We start from the raw sequence: 27,917 nt of genomic DNA on the forward strand, positions 1-27,917 counted from the left end.
TGACTTGTAAATGGCTTTTCACTTGCATGTTTTAAGCAAGCAGATTACCAGATCATTCTCATGGAAGCTCCTATGTTTGGAGAAGATGATAGAGAACCAGCTAAATGAAAATGGAGTGAGGGGGTCTCTATTTCCTGATGCCATTTATGTAAGAAAGAATTCAATACTCCACTCAGCTGCAGAGCTTTCCATTGCAAGACTTCAAAGCACTGATTTTTACTTAGAAACAACTGTGAGAGGTGAGAACTCAGTTAAGGTAACAGAGAGCCTCATCCTCCCATTTCTGCCACAGCCTCACTCTGCAGCCTCTGGCAAGACACTGAATTTTCTTGTTCAGCTCCACTCTACAAGTGCCTCCCCAGAAAGGTGGCAGAGAGGGGCAGTGTTAGAAGCAGAGGATGCTTTCTTTTCAAGGCACATGCTTAGTATGAGACTTAGAGAAGTAAAGGCAGATCCTCTTTGTCACACTTATTTCAGGAGCCAATACCTGATCAATCCAAGGCTGTATTTAATGTGTTTTTCCTCTAACAAAACAACTCTAAAGCTATCTAATCCTTGTTTCTAGTGCTGCCAAGCTGAGTCACTTTCTTAAAGGCTAGGTGGAAGGTCACGAGGGCCCTTACTGCTTCAATAAAAGGAATTTTATTACAAGCTGCTCTTGCCAATTTGTTCTCCATTCAGCATATATGGCAATACCATCTGATTTATTCATTTCTGGAAAAGAGGTATCTTATTTTATAGCCTTGACACAGACACATTGCATTGTCATGAAGAAAACAGATACATGGGATAAAACAAAAAAAGCTTCCAGTGTTGGTCTTCTACAGTCTTTCATTTTACTTGGAAGTTGCTTCCACAGATCTGCCTTCAGAGATACCAGCAAGGAGATCTCCATCCTGAAAATGCACATGTCCTCCATGATGTCTGCTGGGCAGGCATTGAATTGTGGGTCTATAACTCCCATATTTCATACTTGCCAGGAGAGCTGGCATGTGAGCAGAGCAGATATAGCTGGCAGGAAAACAAAGTAAATGCAGAGAAGAAAGAGTGAGGAGAAGGCACTCATGTCTCACTTTACAAAATCCCCTGCTCCCAGAGTGAAACTTGTTGCTTACACCAAGTGTAAGCAGCATGTGGCTGTTATTCCACACTAGTTCAGACTCTCAACCTCCTTTGCAACACATCAGCCTGGAATAAGCAACCCTATGAACAAGGACACTCTCAGATGGTCACACCATGTTAGACATTACATGTCTATATAGGACCAAGTCATGTGTAGAAGACAAAAGAGGAAAAAAGAGGGAGGAGGGAAAGATTCCTGCAGAGGGAGGTGGCATTGAACTACTTATGGTTCCTGCCCAATACTCTTCAGAGAGAGATGTATCCCTTAGTATAATATTTCCATCAGTGAATGCAGTATTCCAGCTCATCCTTTGCCTTTTTAAAACTCAAGTTAGCAAGTAATAACCTGCTTCTTATACAGGCAATAACCTGATCTCAGATTAAGGCAGTGTATGTTAGGGCTGGATTCAGCCACACCGTACCTGCCAGGGTGCCCATAGAGCCATGCTCCTCGCATGCCAGGATGAAGTGGCTGAGGATGCCTGGGGCAGACAGGGAGTCTAGACTCTCCTGCCCTAGGGTATGTGATATCCTGCCAAGGCCATGCTGAGACTGTTTAATCCTATTAAAGCATAAGCTGGAAGTACACGATACTCATTAAAAGAAAATAGCTTGCTTTGTTCCCGAGATCTAAACCCCACAGCAGCAGACACTGTGGGATAACCCACCATTATTGATCTCTGCAGGCAGGGCTTGCCATTGGCTTGCCATTCCCAGCACCACTGCCTGAAGAAATCCCACAGCCCTGCTCTTTGCTCACATATGGAGACATAGGTTTAGGATCCCTTCTCAGGACAAGTGCCAGAGCTAGAGCACACGTATTTCCAAAGGGAATTTGCAAATACAAGGGCCCAGCTAGTCCTCCAGCTGGTGCTTTACAGGCACACAGAGTCCATACAGGGCCACAGCCAGTTGTCACTGTCCCCACACTGGCCTTCTCACTGTTAAAGTACCGAGCAGACAAAACCAGGCACGTCTTCTATCCCCCTCACTGGGTGTGTTGCCAAGTCTCTCACTGTTGCTGCTGACTTTGCATGCACAGTTACAGAACGCTAGAAACAGAGTGCACAGAAGCCTTCAGGCTAGGAAAGAAGAAAAAAATATTAGCTGGTTGTGTAAGTCAATAAGTAAATCTGTTCAGGAATAGTAATCATTTATCAAAAGGTGGAGAAAAAGATCGAGAAAAGATAGGCTGTGAAAACTCATCCAGATCTCTTAATGTGTGGAAGGGGCAGGAATTCTATGGCATGTGGAGCTTGTCTGCAACATCCAACTTAAGCATGGGATTCAAGACTTCCAATGGTTTTAGCTGTTAAACTTAGTAATATCTGAAACATGAAGAAATTTTCCCCTTCCAAAACTGTTTATTTTTAAGATACTTGTGCTGCAGTACAGCACACATTGTTGGTTAGGAACCACACTACTAAGGAAGTGATGAAATTATCATTGTTACTTTTGTTCATTCCACCCATAATGAGTTGAAGCAAATCATGCCATTCAGAAAGACAGAGCTGTTTGTATCCAAGTAATCACTGCTGGCACTGCAGAGCTTGATGCAGGTGCGTGCCCAAGGACACATTTCCCTGAAGCTCACAAAAGGACCAGGAAGGAAAGGGCCAACCCTCCTGAAGCAATAACGCATCTGAACCTATAGAAATCAACACACTTGTCTGACTATGTTCCCCAGAGAAGCTTTGTGGGGGTGTCCAGATACTTGTCTGCTTTGTGGCTACATGGAGCTGGGCAACGAAAACCCCTCAAAAACAAATAGGAAGAGAATCAGTAAGACAACAGCAGCAAGAGGAAGACAGACATGTGCATGTCACCAAGAATTAAATAGTTGTCATTCCTTCATGCATATTTCCTGTCTTGTGGATCTGCATCCCCAAGTACCAGAGCATCACCTCCCTGTCTTCTGATAACAGAAAGCGTGCCCCTCAGTAGTGACCATAAAACCTGTTATTTAAAGGGACTATCACCTGATCCTGCCTCCCTGTCCCCTCAATCAACTGAGCTGTCATTCTTCCCTCCCCCTTGATGTAACCTCCCTTTAGATCTTCACTAAAACTATTAATTCACTGTGCTGCTGAAGAATCACCATGGATCTTTCCATAGTCTCTGCATCCACTTAACAGCTTACACAAAGCAGAAGTCCCCCATTCTCTCTACACAGGAATGTCTTTTTAAGAAAGTGATGTTGTCTAAAACAAAACATGAATTCTTTTTTACCACAACAAAAAAAATTACACAACACTGCCTTCACATAGCCAACTGCAAATGTTTTTTTTTCAGAACCCATGCAGTCAGTTATTTCTTAAGAAGGTGCTTTATATGCTCTCGAAGGCAGTATTCATACTATCCCACATATTCTTGCTGTTGCTATGGAAATCATTCCTCCGTAAGCTGATGTGCAAATGCAGGTCTCATTGCTGAGTAGAGAGGCTAAAGGTGTGCATGAGTCAAACTATTTGTTGTGCATTATTCCTCTGCAGCCTCACTGCTGCTGGGGAACAGGGGAAGGAACGATTAACGTCTGCACTGAGAGTGCCTGTAACAAGGAGCTGTGGAGAGAGTTAGCAGGGTGTTAGCAATGCTAGAGAGTCATAGGAAAGCTCTGGCTGTTACCTGCAACCAAACACAATTTAGTCATCCAGCTCACCTGCTCTGGGTGCTACAGAAGTGACAGGATTCAGGCACGAGAGATACAAAACATCATTCATGGTGTTTTCAAACATTTCAGGGGGAAAGTAAGTCACGATGCATCATCATGGATACAAGGTAGGCAATACCCTTTCACATCTATAAGCCTGAAATTACTCAGAAAAGTGAATGATAAAATTAGGTTTCTGACAAGGACCTGCTGGTGGCTACAGAGAGGCAGAGACTTAAAAGCTGCTGGAGATCCCTCTAACTCTGGTGAAGCAGCAAGACCAAAGGAGAAAACCTACAAAAATCAAGCTTCTTTGCATATGCTGTTTGGCAACTCAACTAAACATGGTTTTCACACTGCTTAATACCTATGAATAAGCATTAAGGTGAATATTGGAGTACTCTCAGTCAAAACACAGCTTGATGCCAGCAGGCACTTTTCAATAACAACCACTGCCCTTTCACAATGCACCAGAAACACAGGAACCTGCTGCCTTCAGGACTCAGCAACCCTTTACCGTGAGTTGAGATGAACCCCTTGGAGCAGAGGCCATGTGTGGCAGCTGCTGAGCTCCTCTGTGCCCCACTCCAGCCAAACACAGGTACTTCTCTGCATATGGGAGGCTGTGTGAACATTTCAACACAAAACATCCCACACCCATTTCTTTCCATCTCCCCTGGAATACTTGGCAGTAATTTTCATAAATATATTGAAATAAGTAGTATGTCTCAAGGTAGTCCCCATGCCTTGGTAGTTTCTTAGTTCATCCCTTCTGCAGCCTGTGGGTGGGAACTGGGATGAAAGAGGGAACAAGGGGTGTAGTGAACTCAGATTTATAGTAGGTTTTTAAGGGAGAATAGGGTTTTTCTATTTTTTGCAAGTGTTAGAGTGACCATCTGAACATTCAAGATTTTTTTTCTTCAAACAAGGACATAGAAGGCTGTAGCAGAGAAACGCAGATTCATCAAAAAAGCAAACATGGGCTTCTTTTTTTCTACTTCATCTCACTGAAAAAACTGCTCCTGCAGAAGACTGACAAGCGGTCTAGCACACAAACTGAAGGTTTCTAGTCACATCTTATTTCCTTTCTTACTGCTCTACAAGAAACAGGTGTTCTACCAATCCTCTCCTCTGAATCATCTTCTGCCGTAGACATTAAGGAACTCTTAGAAGCAAGGCAAGAAACTTAGAGTTACAGAGTCATAGAAAGTTTGTGAAGTTTTTATACCACTTTTTCCTTCTGTTTTGGTCAGTCACCCTGGGGAAAGGCAGCTAATTAAAGAACAGATTCCAAACACACAAACAGAAGTCTGAACTTCTGCAAAATATCTCAGATTGCAAAGACAATAATCACAAAACGCAACTCCTTTGAGGCACCATTACATATGACAATTAAACACAAACACAGTAAACAGGCTACAGCATATTACTGTAAAGAAAGCAAGCAGATCTCCCTCAACTGTAACCCAAAACATAGGCAGCACTTACTTCAATTCAGGGCTAGAAAGGAGTCTGTTATCACCTAAAGCTGCTGCACTCCTGCTTGCTTTCCCACGTGGAGGTGGTCTGGTCTGCTCTCCTCTCCTCTCTTATGAGCTACCTGGAGGGGGTCAGCTGCTCCGTGGTCCTTAGGAGAAACACCTGCTAGTTCAGCATAGCTTGCTAGCAGAGTGCAGGGGTGGCTAGCATTTAAAACAAAAGAAGAATTAGTTAACGATTCTTTATAAATATTGTTGGTTTTAATTATTCATGAGCTATAATGGGCATTTTTGTGGTTAAAAATAACTTACTCAATAAATACCTCCTAGTATTCTAGTAAGCTGTTATACCATCTATTGAAAATGCAACAATAAGCAAATAAAAGTGTTTCTAGTTGCTTTAAGAAGATATGGTATGAATGTGAATAAATTACATTAAATCATACTATCATAGAGAAGTATCTTGTGATTTATAAATTCCTACCTTATGTAAATTAGTGCCACAGAATTCTGCAGCCCCATGGATAGCTGTCCTTTGTGTTGTGGTACGAATAACAAACTATGCCTCAAAAGCTTCCTAATGTGTGGGTGGGAGTTGGAGAATACAAATGACATAAGAAACTAGAGGGGTTTATTTCAAGAACAGCTTAGTATGTTAGAATATAGTATCAGAGATTAGAGGTTATGGATTAGAGATTCAATGTCTTGTTAGAAAGGGTGTAAAAGAAACACTGAAAGAATAGTAGAGATATGGCAAAGAGCAATGTACACATGTGCACTTAACATAATTAATCGCCATTCCTGTTATTTTTAGTATAATGGCATTCACAATGAATCATAGCGTGAGTGCAAATTTAAGAAATGTGATTGTGAATGGATTTGGTACAATCTGTTTATGACACTCATAAGTGCAGACACAACGCCACCGTCAGAGGGATTAGGAAGGATTCTTTTCATGTACATCACAGCCAAAACCTATAAATTTAAATTCTGAACAAGTTCTTAAATTTGCTAATCATTAGGGCTATTTTTTTTCCTTTTCAGGTGCCTCATTTCATGTAAACTGATTGTGTCTTGGCATCCAGTTCAGGGGTTGAGTTTGAGCCGAAATACTTCTTAAAATATTTGATACTCTTCTGTAACAGGAGTAAGTGAATTTAGAAATACAGATCAATCAAATGATAGACTGAATTCAATAGTTTTCTAGGATAATTTTCTTCAACAACAGAACTAAAACTCAAGTCACACCAGAGACAACATTCTTGCAAATGTTAAGAAAACTTATGTTTTCAGGGATTTCTTCATTATAAAGTGAAAGATTAAATTAGTACATGTCAAGAGACAGGATGCACATCAGAGAAAGGGGAAGAGGCATTACTGACTCAAGTTCTGCTAACTTTTAGTTTTCCCCTGGGGCAGACACTACTTTTCTGCTTTGCATGAGGAAAAGTTACTGAAAAAGGACTATGCTATGGAAAAATTACTGAAAAAGGACTTCTACCTCTCATCTCTCCATAGCAATTGCACCTTAATTTATGTGTGTGATGACAACAGGGGACACAAAATACACATTTCAGTGCCAAATCCTAGAATTAAACTGCAGGGAAAAAGGAGGGCTTGTCAGCATTTGAGAAGCAGTATCCTTTCCATCACACTCCGTATGAAGTACACCCTAAGATATCAAAAGCTCTCAGCTCTGATTAACTCCCACAGGAGTTTAGTGACTCAGCACCAGGCAAGTGATCTCAGCACATTTCAGGATGAGGCCATTTCCCTACTTGATAGCAAATATTGCAGTGGTTCCTTAAACTGAGTCTATACACATAAATATGCTCTAGTAAATCTCACCGTTAGTGCATCAGCCCAAAATTGGTTCTCTCTTGGCTGAACATTATGCAACTTGGCTTCACTTGACCAGCAACACACCCAGAAGGTCAGATATAGGGGAGATATTTTCATCTGAGTAGACTGTTAGTGAAACCAAAGGCTATCCATCTTTCCCTGCCACTCCCCTTTGTTGCTGGATTTATTTTCTGACAACATTTGTCCTGTAAACAAGAAAGAACTCATGTGCTTGTTTTTGTAATTTTAAAAATAATCCCAGAACCTGTTAAAGGTTGATAGTGTCTAATGCAATGTGTTCTGTCCTTCCACAGGAGAGGAACTGGGCTCTAGTGTTTTTTTCTCTCACAAAGCAAAGAAAGCAAGTGATGTTTCCTTCTCTTCTGGCTGCGCTTTTGGCCTTGATTTCAAATATCTGTCCATCAAATCTAGATTTAGAGCTGGAAAAAGACAGATGATCACACATTATTATCAGATGAACCAATTCTACTGACACTTGGGGTGGCAATATGCAACCTACTTCAAGAGGAAACTTCTGGTTATTTGGCTGTTGAACACAGCCAAGTTGTTGTTGTGCACACAATAGAACTGTTCCGAATATTTTCACTAAGTCCAGCATATCCAGGATGTGTCTGGACATGATACGTGATCAGATCAACTGTGCCACCCCCTTGTGTCTGGACTGGAGTGCCCTAAAGGCACTGGAACCTAAAAAGGGCTGGTGCAGTTTGTGTCCCTAACAGCTCCCATGTGTGAGATGCATTGCATTGTTGGTCACTGGCCTGCACTGCACCCCTACACAGTATAGTAGTTTCTCTGTGTGCTTTACAGCTCCTCAGGCTGTTTGTGGCATCTCATTGTATGTTAACAAAAAGCAGATTTTCATAAGATTGCAGAATTCTGTGAGTTGGAAAATTGATTGATTAATGGAAATATTATTTCAGGTTAGTTCTACAGTGTAAATCGGTAGAAAGGCATGTTCCAGAAGATTGACTCAGGATTACTTGAAGAAAGGAAGTGCAGAGTAATCCAGTGGAAACATCACGTTGGTCGGTAGCAGCTCAGCTCACTCCATTCATCAACAGAATAAATCCTCCATGTGTTTTCTTCTGATGATACCAGACATCAGCACAAAGGGCCCACTGCCTTTGGAAGCACAAACTTCCAAGTGCTGTGGAACAGGATGCGCATGTCCCTTGTCCTGCTGTAACCTGGAATTAAATCTGATTTAAATGCAATTCATAGACAGGGCTACTACAGTTACACTTTCTCTCTTGCAGTGAGACACAGTGGCAGCTACTCAGTCCTGGTATATCTATAGTGGTAGAAAACAGTAACTTGATACAAAGAAGGCATCAGCAGCAGTCAGAACTCACTGCTCAGTGACAGTGGTTTGTGGTCTAGGAGTACAGCTCCAGATGATGTTAGGATGACAGCTCAGTATCCCAGCCACAGTGGAGAATACACAATTGTCCCCATATGACATGAAAGGTGACACTGTCCACAACACACAGTTTTAGCCATTAGACATTTGTCATGAATATCTAACAGCTGCAGCTGGGAATAATTTCTAGTGCGAAGGTCTTGTGTTCCCTGAGCAGACAGAGTAGACGGGGGAGTCAGCAGCTGCTGCAGTTATTAGTCAGCCAAAACTCTGCAAGCTTCTGACCCCACATGTTTTCCCTGGATTTAGTGGCTCCACGAACCTGCAGCTGCAGAGGCTGTGGAGGCGGTGTTGCACTTGCTCTGATCAAGAAGTGTGTTGCAGCTCCATGTTCAGCTCCTCGGAGTAGCTGAGTTTGTCCACTTCTGACTGATCCTTCTAACAGTTACTTCACTCCTCTTTCTCACTCACAACTATTACGAGTAATAAATACCTCCTGTCATTTTTAAAAAGATACTATTAGCAGCTATTCCCTTTTATCCCTCATGCTCAAGCCATCTTAATGAGGTAGGAAGTATGCTAAGCTCACAGAGTCTACTGCACTAGTTCAGCCTAGCAAAAATCTCACAGATAAATGTCCTTGCAAGCTGGGAAGAGATGATTGTGGAGACTAAGCTATGTTTAGAACAAACAGCACTTAGTGAATTTTTCAGATAAGTTTCCTTTTCTCTCCTGTGAGCAGAACTGGTATTACTAACTTGTTCCTGGGAAATCTTGTGGTTGCATTTTTGTGTTTAGTTGACTTAGAAAAATATCCTGAGAGGTGAAAAGCCTTGACACAAAGACAAGTTGTGCACTTCAACACGGTGATGTTTGATTGCATCTAGGGATGCTTTCATATGTATGCTCTGCTTCATGTGACAGTTCTTTATGAACCATCTCACTGGCTGACAGGACACAGACGGCAGGACAAAAGTGAGATAAATTTGCTATGTGCTGTAATGGGTGTAATGACTAGTTTTCATCTTAAGTGAACTGAGGCAACCAGTGTCAAGTCCAGAATAACTGTGGCACAACGTTCTGAGAAGATGCTGAAGATAGCACCTATTTCATTATCACTGGGTTTTCAAAAGGTGATGTAGACTAATTTATGATTTTGGATTTCTGCTTTTAACTGATGACGCTCTTACAATGTAATGGAGTAGCTCAAGGGTTTCTTCTGTTAGCATCATCTCTGTTTTGGACATATTGGGAAGTTTCATACTTGTCTGTGGCATCTCAGGAGATGATGGATTTTAGGAATAGACTTCAACTCATATAAGTTATGAACTGAATACTACCTGGAAAAAGAAATAGATATAATATCCTGAAATGCATAGGGAAAATTTACCATTTCATCCCGAAACCTTTGAATTATTTGCTTGAATGAAATGCTGGAATTACAAAAATTTAAAATCTGTTCAGTTTTGTATTTGTAGGCTTATACTTTAAAAAAATCTATAGGCACCACATGGACTGACTCCACCTGGCTGTAACTTTGTAATGAACATGGAGGAACTCTCAGACCAAGAGTCTGCAAGTTACCTGATTCTGTTTCTGAGTTTGTATCAAATTCCCTTGTGATTTCTGATGGCTAAGTAATTGCTACAGTCCACTGTGCTTGGTTTTATTTTCAGTAAGAAATGGGTACTGTAGTCTCTGAGTGTATTAGATACCATTTTTAGAAGTGTACACTTCACTGGAGTACTTCTGTGCCAAGTCAGTGATTTTGGGACAGTTCATAAATGCAAAATGTCTTTTGTGTGTAAGGAAGAGCAGCACCCCACTGCAAGTAGAAAACAACTATGGGGTTGCTTCAAAACTAGAAAGGCCAGTTACCTTGGCATTTACAGGTGACAAGAGTTTGCAACATTTTACAGGTTTGAAACTTTCCATTTTAGTCTTTCTTTAAATAAAAATGTCATAAAGATGTCAGTGAAACTCTATCACTCTGTGAAAGCTGCTACATGTCCCTGCCATTATTCTTAGACAACTACCAAGAAAATGTTTGTCTTTTTTTTCCCACATTCTAAAGGCTCCATTAATATATAGATAACTGAGATCTTCCTGAGTAGTAAATAATCATATTAATTAATGATCATGTGAAACAAAATACAAAGAAAACATACACTCCAAAGGACTATTTATGTGCATGTTAGTGCCAGTAACTCCAATGGAGACAAGTGGGAGATGCACATACAAACAAAAGGGAGAATACGTTCACCACAATGGATGGAAAAAGGCCAGCCTGGAAGAGAGTGGAATGCATAGAGGGATTTTAAGCAGGATTACAGATGCCTGTGGCAACTCATGACAATAAATTATAGTAAGATCAAAGAAAAACAGAATGCTTTGATAAGAGATTAACAAGTGCGCTTCTCAAATGTACAGTTGTAACTAAAAGCAAATAAAATTACATTTTAATCCCATATTCAAGGTATTACTTTTTTCCCCCTAGTTTTATTTATGAATGACTTCTGGCACCTGGGGGTAAAGACAGCTTCTTCAATGTCTTCATAGAGCCAGCCACCAAATAAACATGCACTCGTTATTTTCGTGTACGTATCAGGAGTTCTGATACAGGACATGGGCTTTGGGTGCAGGTGGTGTAAATTTCAGAAAGAATAGGTGACATGCTTAAGCTAAAAGGTAAAGAGAATCCAGACAGCAAGGCTGCTTTTCTTGGATTGATAGCTAAGTACTTACCAACTCGTAATAAAGATAAAAGCAAAATTGGATTTGCTTTCATCTATTTTCTAAAATCATTTCTTGCCCTAGAACATAATGAACACGTGCACTATTGCTTATGCAGCACAGTAAAAAAAAGTAGTTCTTTGAAAAATCAATGGAAAATTAAGCAGTAAACTCATAAGTTACTACAAATGTGATTATACTTTCATGATCTTATACAAAATGTAAAAAAAAAAAGCCCTTTTTTTTTTGTTAATTTACAGCTAGCATGGGAAGATGTATTATGACTGTTCCCCTTCAGCATCAGAAGAGCAGGGACCCCAAAATGCATTCTGCAGTGACTCTGAGATCGCAGAAGTATTTGCAGGTGCTTGATGCTCAGTTCAAAACAAAAAGGGTAGGCCTTCAAATCTGAGCATTTTAATGCTGCAGTTGTCTAGAAATTCCGTCTTTGGAAAAATCACTTTCACGTGACTCTTCCTCATTTCTGAAAAAAATATTCAGACAGTTAAATCTCATATCCATCAAAAAAAGGAACCTAGGTGTTTGTTTTTACATTTCTTCACCATGAAATTTAGTGTTTCATTTGTATTAATGCTGTCCTGTATCTTCATCCTCGATACACCAGCAGGAGGAAGAAGTATCTTCCCGGTCTTTCTGTCATGTTATAGTGGGAACAGCCTGCCTCTACACTGGCTTTGCCACACAGATGGTCTAAAAAAGACATGCAAAAAGAAGCAGAGCTCATAGAAAATTTCTTACAGGATATGTGAGTTAGATATGGGCAGAGCTTCAGGAAGAACTGACTGGTCCTAGTCACAGCCTAGTCACCTTCTTAGCTCCCTAATTTGGATAATAACAGACTTTTGGGGAAACGGCCTACCCCATGGTCTCCTTATCCAGCTGACTGTGGTGTGAAGATGCCTCGACTGAGACAAAATAGCAACGGGGGAAATTTCTGGTATTTTCCCTGTGAAATAACAACTTACTAAAAATAGTGTCTGCAGATTGCAGACCCGGAGAAACCAACTTAGATAATTCACTCCTCCTTCCTCCTTTTGCATACGCTCCCTACACTTTCTCCTGAAATGAAACAGAATACAGAAATCCCATGTCAAAGGGTTGCAACAGACTCCTGTAAAACTTCTGTGTTACAGAAGGGCACAGGATTTTTCTCCAAGTTCATCATCTGACATAAATTTGCCTCTGATTATGAAACTTTAGAGGACAAGGTACATTTGGGGTTTTTTGCCTGCTTTCTTTTTTTTTTTCTTGGTTGGTTTTTAATTACTCCCTTCTCTAAAATTAAACTCAAATTGCATTTTTAGTATATGCCGTGTACCTATAACAAATTGACAAATAAAGGGCAAATTGACTTTTGTATCTGTGTTTGCAGTCACAGAAATACTTACCCTCTAGCCTCAAGAGGATGACCAACATAATATGATGTAATGTAATTTCAAAGTTGCATCAATGCTTTTCCACCCTCACTGGTATTATCTCATTCAAAGGAGATATTTGTTAAAAATAGCTTGGATACAAATCCAATAATACCTCACTGACAATGAAAGCTCATGGAAGGGGAGAAAAAGCTTTTCAGCAATTTAATGTGAAGCAGGTTTACACATTTACATTTTAATTGCAATATGTTAAAAGCAAAAAAAAACCCCAAACAATAAACACTGTCCCCTAACCCCCAAACATAAAAGGGTTACTTTTTCCTGGTAATAGTGATTTTTAAAATCTCCTCAAGCTATTTCTAACATTATAGTGGGTATGACTTCTATAAATGAGAGAGAGGCTGCTCTGCCTGAGTGCATGTATTATAAGTGTTGTGACACACTACTGTTTTGCTAAGAGATTACAAAATCAATTCTTTATGAAAACATCATTATTCTTTAAAGCAAAAGCCACCCAATTCTTTCTCACTTTGGTTCCCTGAGCTCCCTTTTATTCGCAAGATGCAGGAACCTCCCTAAGGTAGAGCATCCTCATGGGTTGCATCCAAAGATCTCACAGGACAGCTTCAGTGTCAATAAAGCAGAGAAGCTCCTTTTTGTTATTCCTTAGCTCCCAAGATATTTTGATTGGCTGAAAGTGATGAAAGAGTAAATAACAGGGAGGCTGACCAGACTGGGTTCCCAGAAAACAGGGGGAAGAGTTAACCAAAGCTTTATCAAGAAAGAACCAGACACATTACATGCAACGGATGCTAATCCATGTGGTTGGATGCAAAGCAGATCTTTTCAAAAAAGTCTCTTTTCGCAGGATGAAAGGTCTGGTAGAGAGCACCATTCATGTTAATGCAGTTTACTTGGGTCTTGCCAAAGCATTTCATTTCATGGCATATGTTGGTATGATTAAAAAGCATGCATTGTATGGAATTAAAAGGATGTACTTTGGAAGAACTAAAAGCTGGCTCAGTGACAGATTGCAAAGTGGTGAGAGTAACGAGTGGAACTATTTCCAGCAGATTCCCACAAGGATCAGTTCCTGGTACAACATCGTTTAGTATGTTCATCACGTGTCCAAACAATGATGTAAAATCAGTCCCAAGCTGGTTGGGGGCTGGAGCACTTACTGTGTAAGAAAAGGCTGGGTGAGCTGGACTTGTTCAGCCTGGAGAAGACAAGGTTTTAGGGAAAACAAGAACAGCCTGTGAGGTTACAAAGAAAGCAGAGCCAGGGTTTTTACAGAGGTTTGAGGGAAGAGAATAAGAGACCATGAGCACAAATTGAAAGAGGGAAAGTTTCAGCTGCATATAAGGAAAAAGAAATCACTATGAGGTTACTCAGGCATTGAATCAGGATGGCCAGGGGGGATATGAAATCTCTTTCCTTGGAGGTTTTTAAGAACTGACTAGATGAAGCCTGGAACATCCTTACTGAATTAAATTTTCACTTTGTTTTGAGCAGAAACTTGGACTAGATGACCTCCCACGGTCTCCCCTTGTGAGGAATGTAATTGGGTTGATTCTGCCTGGAGAGCGATTTGGGAATCCTATTGGATAACTACTTCAACATGTGCTGTAAAGTAAGGCTAGAGGGAAAAGCAATGGCTGGAGGTTATTTGGTCACTGCTGTTAAGCAGCCCCCCACAAAACCTACTACCTTTGCAGAGCGGAATTCCTAAAATAGAAGCAGCAGGAAGTGAACATCACTCCCTCTGGTACAGCCTGTGAAGTCTTGCACTGCTGCCCAGCGGAGCTCTCCTACATCTCCCAAGCTGCTACTTTTGCTGTGTAAGTGGAAAGAAGGACAGCTGGGAGCTAGATCTGTTCCTGGGCATGCTATGAAGCATTTCAGAGAGAGGTTTGTATCACCAAAAACTATAGAAGAGCACAACGGGGGGGAGAGGGAATACTTAAAAGCTTTCAGGCAAAGCTATAGCAAGATTCAAAAACTGGAGGCTTTAAGTTAGACAATATGAAATTCTAAATAAAAATAAAGTTAAAACATGCCACAGCTTCTCTAGAGTGAAGTTGAATTCTCCCTTGTTGCCAGTCAAAAGTACTGCCCATACTTTACTGCAGAGCAGGTGGTCAGTGTAGATGTCTGTTGGATCATGACTCAAGTGACCAGGATTTGCACGCAGGCTCTCACTGTTCTCTGCTTTAAACACTTTTCCCTTCCTGCCTGACTTGGAGCTGTTCTGGAGTATTTATGAATGGCAGAAACCTTTTAGACAAGTCCACATTGATACAGAAAAGCCTTTTTGCAGCAGCTGAAGGAATAGTATACATTGTTGACCACACATAAATGTAGTCAGAGGTTACATGAACAGCATCAGCACAGGTGTGCTGGAGCAGTGGGACCCTGACCTATATTGCTGACTAGGAAGGCAAGAAGCGTATAGATAAACTCATTTGACCACACATAACAACCCTCCGGGTGTGTTTTGCTGCACTTGCTTGTTAGCTGAGATCCATTAAGATGAATTATCCAGATTTGCATGTTGTAAAAATGCCATTATGATAAAGCTCACAGCCTCAGATAAATTCAAATACCTTGTTTTTAAATAGAAATCACAGTTGTATTTTTATCTATTATGTGAAGTCCCCAACTCTGATGTCATTTGAGGAGGGTTTTTTTTAAGGTATATCTTAAGTGATGCAACTATTGACTCATTGCTGGTTTGGGTTTTGACACCAGAGGACTGTGTTGGCCAGACCAGCAACCTCCTAGATTATAACTCCTTTGTTTCTTTAATAAGAACTGATCTGAAAAAAATGGAACTGTAATCTAATTTTTTAATTTAATAATTTCTTACATTCTAATTTTGTACTGAGGACTAACTTTCTATTCCTAGGTGAAATAGTTTTGTGGGTATTTTTTCCCATATGAAAACAATGTGCTTCTCTTTAGCAGTTTCATACACAAAAATACACATTGATAAGAAGTCTCTAAACAGATGACATTGCAATCACCTGACCACTCTAGAAAAAGTAGGCAGAAATATATATCACTGTGTTGAAAAAGTTGGAACATGAGCAGTATAATTTTTATATTATAGTTGACTAATTCCCAAACTGCTTTATGTCAAAAGTATTAAAGATTAATAAAAGTGTTTCCTGCCTTTTATGGAAAACCAACATCTAAAAAGAAAGAGGAGGAAACAAATGCAGTTCTTGCTATATACAATTCTATACTGCTCTGTTGTATGTGGATATATGTAAAGCATGCTGGATGCTCACACACACTGCAAAATAAACAAGCCATTACACACCAACACATCACTAATCCAAGAGGAGTAAGCTATAGGTCACTATTTCTTCTGTGTATTGAGGTTATGAATTTATCTTTGGCTGCAAACATGTGGAACATAATCTGCTGGATCAATAACCTCTTAGGTGCATAACCCCTCCCCAGCAACTGATTTTTTCATACCTTTACTTATTCAGCAGTAGGAAAAGGACAACAGACAGCCAGGCACAATGGCATCCAAAGGGCAGCATCTTCAGATGCATGGACAGAGCCAAGGGCAGAGTGCTGGAAAATGTAAGATAGACGAGTACAGCAGTGACGGCATTGAAAACAGGATGGTTGTACACTTGACAGGAGGTGGCAATATCATCTGTATCACACATGATGCTTTCACTCTACCATTAATCTCTTAAAAAATTGAATTACAAACATTCTTTACACTAGTCAGAAAGTTTCTGTTTTGATAGCAAGGAACAGGGTGTGCCATAGTTTTCCGTCTGTCATGCTGAGCCTACCGTCCTTTTGTGTTTTCTCTGTGGAGGATTTTTGTGACAATATCCAGTTGCCTTACACCTTGCTGATCATTGCTCTGCCCTTATCCTTCAGTGGAGTGGCAAAAGTTTTTCAGATTCCCGTCACACATCGCCCACTGACCATCTGCTATTACCACTGTAACGAGAAATCACTTGGTGAAAGGTGATTAAGTGGTTACAATCCAGGACAAGGTTAGAAGCTCATTATGCTACTTCCCCTCCAATATTAAGCAATAGTGATAAGCCAAGAGTCTTAGCTGATATGAATCAGTGCATTTCTGCTATTTCAATACTGTTGCCTTGGTTTACATGACATTTAGCTTAAAAGCATTTACCATCAGGTTTATTTAGATCCCAGCCTTTGGTTCAAGTGGGTTTCTGTGTGCCACCATTTTAAAACAGAAACTTGGGATAATCAAGGAATATTCCTTTCTATTCTGTATTATTGTTTTAGTCATCATGGACAGAATGCTTTAAAGATAAATAAGCTGTGGGGTCTTGGTAGCACTCATGATGCAAGAATTTGGTTTCTGTTTCCCCCTCAGAGCACTGAGGTTTCCTGTAAAGCTACTCTCACTCTGGATTTATGTACCATTTGCAGAGGAAGCTCTATCCGCTTAAAGCTTCCAGTTAAGCCTTTGCTGAGTCAGTTTTATAGTCAGTTTTATATATCAGGTTGTTAAAAAAAAAAAAAGGGAAAGCAAAATGAGGGAAAAGTGAGCTTCAAATAAGTCCAGAGGAAGTTCATAGCTCCTTAAATAGTTTTTGTTCTTAAAGCAAGCATTTCTCTTTCCACATTAGGTCTCTGCTGTGATCTGCTTCTGCTAAACCAGAAGCACTCTGTGCAGCCATCTTTTAGGGTTGTGGATTTCAAGACAATCTCCCAAATAAGATTCACAGAACAGAACAGAGTGGGGTAAGCTGTTGCAGCACCTTTGTAAACTAGAAAAAGCCACACGGAGCTGAAAAATTGGTGTGAAAAAAAAGTCTGGCAGTGTGATTCAGGACATACCACTTGAGGGGAATGATACTGTTGCTGTACTTAGGTTTGGAAAAAAATGTCCTGAAAGGTTCTCTTGCTAGCACATACTCTATTTTAGTTCTGGGACTCATCCTCTAATGTCATATATATTCTGAGTGGTAAAGGAACCACCTGATGTTCAGCTTCATTTCAGGGAAAGGGAGGGCATAGGTATGATGGGCACTAGAAGACAAGTTTGGATGTACTCAGATTACTGGGGGATAGTTCAAAGGAGAGACACCTTGAAAGGTCAGTGTCAGGAATGCAGCATGCTAATGATGCTAATGATACAAACAACATGTGGGATAGTTATGTCTTGATTTGGTAAAGAACTTACGTACAAGTCGTACTTGGAGCACCTGAGCAGCTGTATTCATTTCAGCCAGGTGACCCACATGCCTGCAGCCAACCTTACACCTCATCAGACAGGAGCTCCAAGCATTACACAATTACAGAACTGACTCTTCTTGGCATTTATCCACACTCTTTGAATGCAAAGATTAGTGCATCTTCCTCTTACAAAACTGCCTTCTGCTGGTGGTCATTCTTCAAGCTACTCTGATTCGTGGCAAAAGAAAAGCTTTCCCAAAGGATTCAACAGCTCTTTTCCCCCAAAACACACACATCATCTGTGTGTATTTGTCTGTATCCTATCTTATTGTCAAAAATGAACAAATCACTTCTGTGCCCCTATTCTCTCATATCTAAAAGGAAAATATTGCCAGTATTAAGTTTTCTTTTGTTTTCCTTTTTTTTTTTTTTTGCATAATAGGACATAATTCATTATTTCGCTTATGACCATTGATGGACAAAGTTCCAGAAAAACGCAAATCTTGCTGTTTTGAGATCTTACACTGATTGTAACTTATCACATCATAGGCCCTTTTAGCACCAGAGACATCATTCTGGCTTAGTAATCCCTCAGAGAATTCCTTCCAACAAATATAGAAGACTGTCATCATGATGAGAAAAAGCCTTTCCCCTAAAACTGTTTATCATCCAAGAATAAATAGCAATGAAAAAAAATGGGTTGCCGAGACTTTAGAGGTAATAATCAATTTATCAGGAAGATATTGCTACAAGCATTGTACATAAGCCACTTACCCTTTCCAGTGTCTTACAGTGATCTGAATGTCAATTAAGAAAAAAAAAGAAGATGAAGTTGTAATGCTGTATCAACAGGCAGCTGTCCTAGTGGGCACTGGGAACACAGAATGACTCGCATTGCTGAGCAGTGCAGTCATTGCCAAAGAATGATGAGCTCACATTTCATTCCGATTCACATACCCGGTGTGGTCAGTCTGAGGCTCACCCCTCCTCGCCCAACTGACGCCCCCCTCCCTCCCTGCCTCGACACCAGATCTGGCTCGTTAACATGTCTGGAATGAGCCTGAGCCTACCTCTCAGCTGGCAAGCACAAGGGGCATACTTGGATTCCCAGGTTGGAAGATTATCTCATTCAAGCACAGTTCTCCCAAAGATATATAAGCAAAGTGAGTGTGGTGGTCCCTGCAGAGCTGGTCTGAGCCCTTGGAGTTTCAGCCATACAGGCTGTACAGGAGTACAACCTCCAAACACCAGCAAATATGACGATGATGATGAAAGTAGAAGAGCTGGTAGGTACAACCTTCCTTCATTTACTCACAATTACTTTTCTTTCAAGGCTGTCATTACACCAGGCAGACAAAGATGACCTTACTGGATCACTGATTTAGCAGGTTACCAGCACTGCTGTGCTCTAGGTGCAAACCCTTATATATTTTTTGTTATCCTGTTATATTTTCATTTTAAACTTTCTTTGGGAAGTGGGCTCACCACAGATACAGCTACGTAGCTGTTTGGATTTTGCATCAGAGCACAGTTCACCAGGAAGAAGAGACTGACCAGATTTAGCTTGTTTATTTGCCTTTGTCCTTGATTTTAATTTTTACTTTTTTAGAAGCTAGGAATTTTATGATCACTTTAAGTAATTCCAATCTAATAAGGCACTGAGAGAAGGCATTAATGCAGAGAAACTAAAGTATTTTATAATACTAAACAAACAGTTTAGTAATAGTATTGTTTTCTAATAATATAATATACTAACAGTTCCTACAACCACTGCTGTTCATGATGTAGACGAGCCTTTGAAAAATAATGTCTAAACCAGACCACAAGTGATGGGACATGCCACTGCAGTGTTTAGACTAAGAATGTCTGATCTGTTCGAGAAACTGGGAAAACAGGGACGATACAGTAAAGCACTGCTTTTATTTTCCCAGATGACTATGTTAAGATATAACTGCCATACAGCCTAACTAGTTCATGCTGTCTTCAATTCTTCAATAAGTTATCTCTTTGTACATACTTAATTGGGCATCAGAAATATTTCTGAAAGCTATTGAAAGCTGTACTGCTGCACAGCACCACAAAGCTTCTGTGCGGGAACATCCTTTTCCCATTCTCTTATAAATGAGACTTTGGTACTCACAGTGACGGGTAAAACCAGACTTGAAATTATTCAACAACCTGATTTAACTGCATGGGATGTGTTTCAATAGAGCTGGAAGGTCCCAGTGGAGGAAGCCTCTCCTCCCACGCTACCTGCTCAGTTCCCGTACTCAACACTCACAGGGTGAGAGTGGCTGGTTGGGGTGGCTCTTTCCATCACAGCCTTTTAGGGCCTTCTGGTTAGTCTGACACAGGCTGGCAAGTGAACAAACAAGAAAACCCTGAACAAAAAGGATGCTCTTCCCAACCCTCTGGCTTTTGTCGATATAGCAGCACCTCAGCTGCAGCCAGGCAGGGAGTTAAACTGTGAGTTGGCCTCATGGATCTGGATCCAAGCCCTGAAGATGCCAAGGGTGGGTTGCTGTGTGGATGTGGGAAATCTGCCCTTGGGCGAGACTGGTGTAGCCATTTGCACACACAGCTAACCCAGGCACAGGTGGAATGATGTCTGCACTCAGTCCGTCCCGCACAGGACAGGAACAAGGTCCACCCTAGGGAATCCATCCCAGGTGATGACCACTGCAGTCATGACACTGCGGATTATATTATATCATGTTTGCATTTACAGGTGACTGGGAAGAAAGCGGATGATAAAGAGACTGGCAGCTTCCTCCCTGAGGACTTCAAAAATGGGGAGTATGAAGCTGCTGTGAGATTAGAGAAGCAGGATGACCTAAAGACAGTCTCTGAGCACTCACTGACCCGAGGTGATCTGGCTTACGAGAAGGAGAAAAACCTAGAAGCAGAGGTAGGCTCTTGGGTTTTCTGCTTGGATTTTTATCATCCTGTGTGCATTTCCTGCTGCAGTCCTTGAAGTTTTGCCTCTTTCTAAGTTAGAAATACATGCATGTGAGCTAGATAAACCCTTGGGAGATCTCCACCAAAGGAAGTTGGTCTAAAGTACACTGAATACCATGGAGATCTGCTGACTTCTGTAGCCAATGGCTGCAGGCAGAATTGCTTTGAGGCAGAACCCAAAACATCCCCTATAATGCCTGACTGAAACTGTAGGGGCTCCCTCTTGCCTAGAGTCACCTGGTGCCAGCTGTCAGTAAGGGGGGAGCAATCAGAGCCAGTTAGCCACCTTCAGCTTCCACATCTAATGACTGCTACCAAAAATAACTAACCCACAAAAGACACTGGCTTCAGTGCATTTCTGAAGCCAGAAGTCTTATTTACCATGAAAATGTTCTTTTTATGAAAACATGGCATTATGCTTTATGCTTACTAGCACATTTGGGAAGAACAATTACAAATTAAAGTGATACTGGTCTACAGAAAAATACCATTTTCTATTCCTGGAGCATGACAATTCTCCCCATATTCCTAAGAACTGATGCTTTTTTCCCCCAAAACACATCTTGAATTTTTTGGTGAATAAGGAACAAACTGGACTAAAAATTTAAAGTGATTTGGAAATGAAAAAGTTTACCTAGCAGAGGAAACAAGACTTTTTTCTGAAAAATGAAGAGTGGGAAACTGAGTCTCAGAAATATTAGAATAAACACTACTACTTAACCTTCAACAGAGACATCATTTCTTGCTATAGAGGCTTTTTGAGTTCCTCCAAAACTGGGTTCTAAGAACTTTCTGGGTCTCCAGTTGATCCACAGTCCACTCAGCATAATTATTTTCTCTAAGGTCAATGATCTACAGATGAAACCCTAAATGGAGAGAACAATAAAAAGAAAGGGTGGAAATAGCCTGAATAAGAATTCAGTTGACAAAACTGTATTCTATATGACAGGATATCATCAAGGTATTTACCCTTAATGACACCATGAATCTGTCATCTGTATTGACCCTGAGTTACCCCTTGTTTGTGAATTCCCCTTCTGAAGTCAAGGACACCTCATGGGATCTCAGTTCAGGCAACACATTTTCCCTTGATATTAGCAGTGCTCCATACTGACTTCATGCCTGGATGCTTTTTACAAGCAGGCTTGAAGAAATCTTAAACATTTATTGAACTGCCCATCAAGGACACTGAGGACATTCTTTGTAGCTTACCAAAATAAAACACTTGCTGACTGAAATGCTAAGATCAGTCTAAACCTTGTTCTTTACTTAAGGGTATGTTTTTAAGCAAAGAGAATTAAGTTCCAATAAATTAGGGGCTGCATCATAAAAGTGGTTGAAGAAAAAATGCTTGGTGGAAGTCAGCTGAAACTGCAGGAGTTTCCCAGCTCTGATAAGCTGCACATGAGATTTTTTAAATTTTTGTGCCAGAAGGGACTGCAGTGCTGCTCTGACTCCTGGCCTAAATTCACGCTCTCTAGCCCACAACATATGGCTGAAGTAGAAGCTAGGAAGAGGTCCAATGGAATATGAAAAACTATAGATGACAAAGAATTTCTCACACACTTAGTAACTTATTCCAATGGTCAATTAGCCCTATCTGCAAATAATAATATTAAAAAAAGACAGCTTATTTCAAAGTTCATACAGTCTTAATGGAATGCAGCTGAATGGTAACACACTGTCCTGCCACTTTGAAAAGGAAGAGGTGGTCACACTCAGCTCAACTTGTTGGCTTCCCTGATTTGTTTCAGTTTAAGAAAAAGAAATTAGAGGCAAGGACAAAACTTGAAAACTTGGAGGATCTTGAAAAAATTATTCAGCTGAAGAAGAAGAAAAAATGCAAGAAAGTGAAAGTCCCCATTTTAAAGGAACCTGAACCAGAAGTTGTTGTAAGTTACTTCAAAGTACCTTATTCTGGATAAAGCAGTAGTGGGTGTTTGTGCCACACACGTTTATGCCCTCTATATTCTTTCCATCAGACAGGACCTGTGGATATACCCATGTTCTTTAAAGCTGCGCTGGAGAATAAGTTGCCAGTAATTGAAAAATACCTGTCAGACAAAGGGGATCCAAATGTCTGTGATGAGGTACAATCTTCCTTCCTAATGCAAAGCCTGCTACAGAAGAGGGGTTATTACAGAACAGACATAACTTTTACCACAAAATTTTGTAGCTTCCACCCTTATGAGGAGGAAAAAGGGAGGGGGGGAGGAAATAAATGCTGGAAGTTTTGTAGATCAAGTTTTCTAGTGATTAACAGGCCACTGAGACCCTTCAAAGTCATATTACGTCAAAAGAGTCTTTATATTTAAAAGAAAGTGATTGGTGCCCAGGAAACCCTGATTTTCAGTAGTAGGTGATCTTCCAAAGCTACAGATGAGGAGATAAGAAATTTGTCTGCAGAAAGACAGAAATAAGTGATGCTGCCTGCCCTCACATTCCATAATGCATAAGCTGCATTGGCAAAATACAGCATAGCATGTTGGATGGGGAACTCAACAGGCATCATATTAAATTTGAATGCCATACTGCAGATACTTCTCACATCCTTTAAAATGCTGGGTAGGCAGCCCTCAGCTATCAGGTTGCTATTAATATTTAGCAGATTTCAGGTTTCAAAAGTATAAGCTGTTAAAAATGAATCAGCACAGAGTATGTATTTGCCATCATCCTAGGGAGAAGGGGAGAAAAGATTTGAAACATATGCTTGTGCGATACATAATGTCTGACTTTGCACTGTTTCAATTGCCAGTACAAACGCACTGCGTTGCACAGGGCATGCTCTGAAGGACATCTAGAGGTGGTGAAAAAGTTGGTGGAAGCTGGAGCCCGGCTTGAACAGAAAGACATGGTATGTACATCCTCTCACACCTTTCCAAAAACTGCTTGTTGTTTTATAAGTGCCAGGAGAAGCACTTATAGAAGTGCTTCTTACAGAGAAGGAGTATTAAAAGGCCTTACAATGTCTTGTAAGTTTATCCTTAAAATAACACTTTTGAGAAGAGGTTTCACTTTTGAGAAGGGGCTGTCTGCCTTGCTTTGCCAAAATGGTTGCTGGAAAACACAGGAAGCAGAGAAACACGCTGGCCAGTCGAGTGCCACAAACAGTAAAGCCTAACTTAGGGTAAGAGAGCTGAGGTCAGGCTACCACTTCAGCCTGCTAGCAGGTGCTGGAGATACCACTGTCCCACACATGGATCCAGGGCTCACTGCAATGTGCACATTCTCCACCAGGATTTCAAGGCAGGCTCGGGAGAGCCCCCTGCTCCTCTGGAATGCCAGCCACAAGGGTTCCTGAGTATAAACAGCTTCTGCAGCTGTTCTTTTGCTTCTCCACTCCTAGCTCTTTGTCCCTTTGCTGAACAGTTGGCACTGGCCAGCCTTGCTTCCCCAGCAGTGCTCATGTAGGCTGTGAGAAGCAGGAGGAACAACAGGAACAGTGGGACCGTCAAGGGACATTCCACTCCTTCCAGCAGAGCTCAAAGCAGAGAAATTGAATTTTGTAGAGGAAAAATTCACTTTGTGGATCTGGATAAGTTGTGGGGTTTTTGTCTGTTTTTTACAGAGAACCATTCTTTCCCTTGAGCTTAATTTTCTATACATTTTAGAACCCAAAAGGCATTGAATAAAAAACATTAACTAGTACATACCAGCCACATACCTGGTGAAAGACAATTTTTAAGCTCACAGAATAGACAAAACACATCCTCTCTCACAGCAGCATTGCCAAGATCTCTGTCTTTAGGAGCAACATGCATGAAGAGTGAGAAAATCACAATACTGCAGAAATTAGGGCAAAATAAGAAAAGCTGTTACTAGAAACAATTTGGTGATCACAGTGAAGTGCTTTAGGTTAAATTGCATAAAAATTATTTTTTATTTAGAAATTTGATCAAAATAGTTTAACTTTTTTAATATAATGATATATTAAAGTCCTTTTAATTTGTTTTCCTACTGCAGCTTCAATCTACAGCTCTGCACTGGGCATGCCGGGGAGGTAGTCTGGATGTTGTGAAATTCTTACTGGACAAAGGGATAAACATAAATGCAAGAGATAAGGTATGTGCTTGTGGGACTCTGCAGCTTTTTTAATTGGACATGAAAAGCTGATCCTTACTCCTAGTAGATAATTTTTGGCAGCTGTTTTTGAAGCAGCTTTTACCTGTTCCATGCCACTGACAGATTCCTCTCCTCCCCCCTCAGCTGCTCAGCACCCCTTTGCACGTGGCTGTGAGAACAGGGCGATACGACTGTGGGGAACATCTCATTGCCTGTGAAGCAGATCTCAACGCCAGGGACAGAGTAAGTACCAGCAACCTCTTACCTGTCAGCTACCAGGTGGCATCAAGCTGCTGACTGCCTTGATAGTTCCACTTGCCTGTAAAAATCCCTGACTGTGCAGCTGGGGCTGGACTGTGGTGCTGGACCGGCAGGACTGACGTTGTGGTCCATGTCTCGTGTCTCTAGGAAGGAGACACTCCAATGCACGACGCCGTGAGGCTGAACCGCTACAAAATGATCCGGCTTCTGATTCTGCACGGAGCAGATTTAACTCTAAAGAACTGCGTAAGTAATAGCACAAAAATGAAGCAATTCAAAATGCTTTAAAATAAGTTTCCCTTCAGAGCAGTTCCATAGGCTTCAAGGCTGGGAGAAACTACTGTGAATAGACTTAATTAGATCACTTCAGAGCTAATTAAAGCAGAGCTGCGGCAAGGAAAGTGTAACTTGGGGGAGGTCAGGGAAAAAGAGAAAAGCCCAGTACCTCTTTTAAAACTAGAAAGCATCAGCTGCCACTTAAAAAGCATCACATCTTTCTAAGATTTATTTTAATTACTCGTATTGTACATTGAAAAGATACAATGGACAGACACTTACTCTGCACAACTCCTGGGCTTCGACCACCACTGAGACAATAAAAATCTTAGCTTGTCAGAGAAATCTCCTTTCTGTTAAGCCCACAGCTGATAGCCAGCCCCAGCACTACATCTGGATGACTGGCTGTTAACCTTACCACTGGGCAACAAATCCCTGTGGCTCAGGGGAGCTTCAAGAAGTCCCACACCTGACTCAGCTCACAGCTGCAGCAGCAGCAGTGTTGTTGGAGCTCTGTGACTACTTGTTAAAATATAGCACATCATAGACCCTTTCTCCCAAATCCAAACCTAGCAGCAGTAGCATGGGGTTTAACATTGCCAGTCAATGTTTTTAAATGACAATCAATCAAAACTTCAGGGTACAAGGAAGAAAACAGTCACTGGAGCACTCTGCACTCCCTAGTCTCCACCCACCTCCCTGAAGCAGGGTAGCTCCCGGCATTATCACTCATCAGGGTATGACAATGATAGAAGATAAAGCCCCAAAGGCCAGAGACTTGCTTTCTCAGACTTTGTCTGCACACAAAAATTGGTTTTATTTAATTCCTGTGGTTTATACCCTAATTAACCAGTACAAATTCTCATCTGAATTCTGAATTAAAGAGAAAAGCATCTTATTGAGGTTTCACCTAAATATATTTCTAATCAGTTGAAACTAGAAGAAAAGAAACACCTGCATGTTCTACTAATCACAGTATTTGCCAATATGGTTAGACTTACTGAAACCTTTTGCTCTGTAGAGCAAAGGTACTCTGACCTTAGGGAGCGAGACTAAGTCTTGAGCCTGTGTGTGCAGAGGGGTCTCACTTCAGGAGATGCAGTGATGTATGTAGGAAAGAACAAGGACTCAGCAACCACTGGATGAAATTAAATCATGCTTCCTCTGCTTTTTTAACCAGCAAGGGAAAACCCCCATGGATCTTGTTCTTCAGTGGCAGAATGGCACCAAAGAGATATTCAACAGCCTGAAAAACAATTCCAAAAAGAGTGTCCATCCAAGCAAATTCTGAAGAGAGAAACCAGACCACTCTCTTTTTGCTGCTTTGAAATGCTTCACTCGAATCTGGATGAAGATGCCCTTGAACACAGTATTTTTATTGAAAATATTTATGGCACTGGATTATTTGAGGTATCTTCACCAAAAACTGCAAAAAACCCCCCGCAAAGTAATTGAGTGTTAAAATTCCACTGGCTCTAAAATGGCTTTATTTATTTCTATTTATTATTTATTTATTTAAAAGCAATTTTTAATGATTCTTAATATTATTTAAGCTTTTTTTTTTAATGGAGCTTTACATCCTAATGCAATCTTTGCCAGCAACATAAATCCTTTTATCTTAAATGGCAGTATTTCCAACCACATTAGCAACTTTCCTCAAGCCTTCCAACAGCTCTAAATAGCGAATACTTGCAATTGTTGCCTTGTCTCTGCTGAATTCTCACTATTAAAATAATCTGTGAAATGAGCGGTGATATGTGGAAGGGCAATGGAAGAAGGTATACTGAGATGCCAAGTGGATTTAAAGAAGTAGTTGAGTAATGGTGTTTACACAGGGTTTGGCAATCGTGGTTGATAAAGAGCTCGAGGACAGAGCTCCAACCATCATGTAATCATTTGGACTGGAGGATTCAGATGCCATGTTGTGAAGGTGAGAGGAGGCAGTATCAGAAATGTGAATTTTTTTTTAAGCTAGACTACTACAAAGTATGATGACTGAAGAACGCAAAATCAGATTATGTATATTTGTAAATTTGTACTGCTTTTTCTGTACATTTTGAACTGATCCATTTCAGATTAAATAAACAGAGTGGTTTCTTTTTATTTGCTTGGGTGGATGATGGAGTGGTGAACATGCATGGGGTTATTTTTTCTCTCTTTAAAGGAAGTTCACATCTTGGCCTCTGTAAAATTCTTAAAAACTCAGGGAAGAAGTCTGAGCTGCCAAAAGCAGCCAGCCCTCAAGCCATCTCCCTGCCACTGTTAGATAAATCCCATCTCTTGCTTATTTTGTTTAATGGAGGCAGATATGAAAGCAAAAAGACAGTACTTGAGTAAACAGTAAAACAAAGTTACAGTTTTATTACTGGGTTTGATTAAAAAAAAAAAAAATCTCATTCTCAACAAGTCAGTACTTACTATTTGGGGCACAAGACAACTCCAGTTACTCAAGCCAAGGGAGATGCCAAGTCCTGTTAGGAAAAGCAGACACCTCTCTCTTTGCTTTAGCAGAAGCAGGACAACCTTCACAATGCTGCCAGCCAGGGCATCATGTCTCATTTCATAGA

At 40.7% G+C, this 27,917-nt stretch overlaps 1 protein-coding gene and 1 long non-coding RNA gene across 4 annotated transcripts; one reads left to right on the forward strand and one right to left on the reverse strand.

Annotated features, from left to right (window-relative positions):
- Window positions 1-704: 704 nt before the first annotated feature.
- LOC108492133 lies at window positions 705-18,616 on the reverse strand. 2 transcript variants are annotated; one of them, XR_001873009.1, is made up of 4 exons: window positions 18,568-18,616; window positions 16,425-16,578; window positions 5,261-5,454; window positions 705-1,011 (listed from the first exon to the last, which is right to left on the reverse strand). It is a non-coding gene; the product is annotated as an uncharacterized LOC108492133 (long non-coding RNA). The 2 variants fall into 2 exon arrangements; XR_001873010.1 differs by lacking the exons at window positions 705-1,011; window positions 5,261-5,454 and adding an exon at window positions 7,425-7,532.
- A 357-nt stretch (window positions 18,617-18,973) lies between these two features.
- ANKRD1 (ankyrin repeat domain 1) lies at window positions 18,974-27,450 on the forward strand. 2 transcript variants are annotated; one of them, XM_017804116.1, is made up of 9 exons: window positions 18,974-19,079; window positions 20,522-20,701; window positions 22,506-22,643; window positions 22,734-22,841; window positions 23,507-23,605; window positions 24,715-24,813; window positions 24,958-25,056; window positions 25,222-25,320; window positions 26,531-27,450. In XM_017804116.1, the coding sequence occupies exons 1-9, from the start codon at window positions 19,050-19,052 to the stop codon at window positions 26,639-26,641; spliced, it is 963 nt and encodes a 320-aa protein (XP_017659605.1). In that variant the 5' UTR covers window positions 18,974-19,049; the 3' UTR covers window positions 26,642-27,450. The 2 variants fall into 2 exon arrangements, with proteins under 2 accessions (XP_017659605.1, XP_017659606.1); XM_017804117.1 differs by having other exon boundaries at window positions 22,575-22,643.
- The last annotated feature ends 467 nt before the right edge of the window (window positions 27,451-27,917 follow it).

Source organism: Lepidothrix coronata, unplaced genomic scaffold (genome assembly GCF_001604755.1).
Source record: "Lepidothrix coronata isolate B3197 unplaced genomic scaffold, Lepidothrix_coronata-1.0 Scaffold8, whole genome shotgun sequence".
Classification (NCBI taxonomy): domain Eukaryota; kingdom Metazoa; phylum Chordata; class Aves; order Passeriformes; family Pipridae; genus Lepidothrix; species Lepidothrix coronata.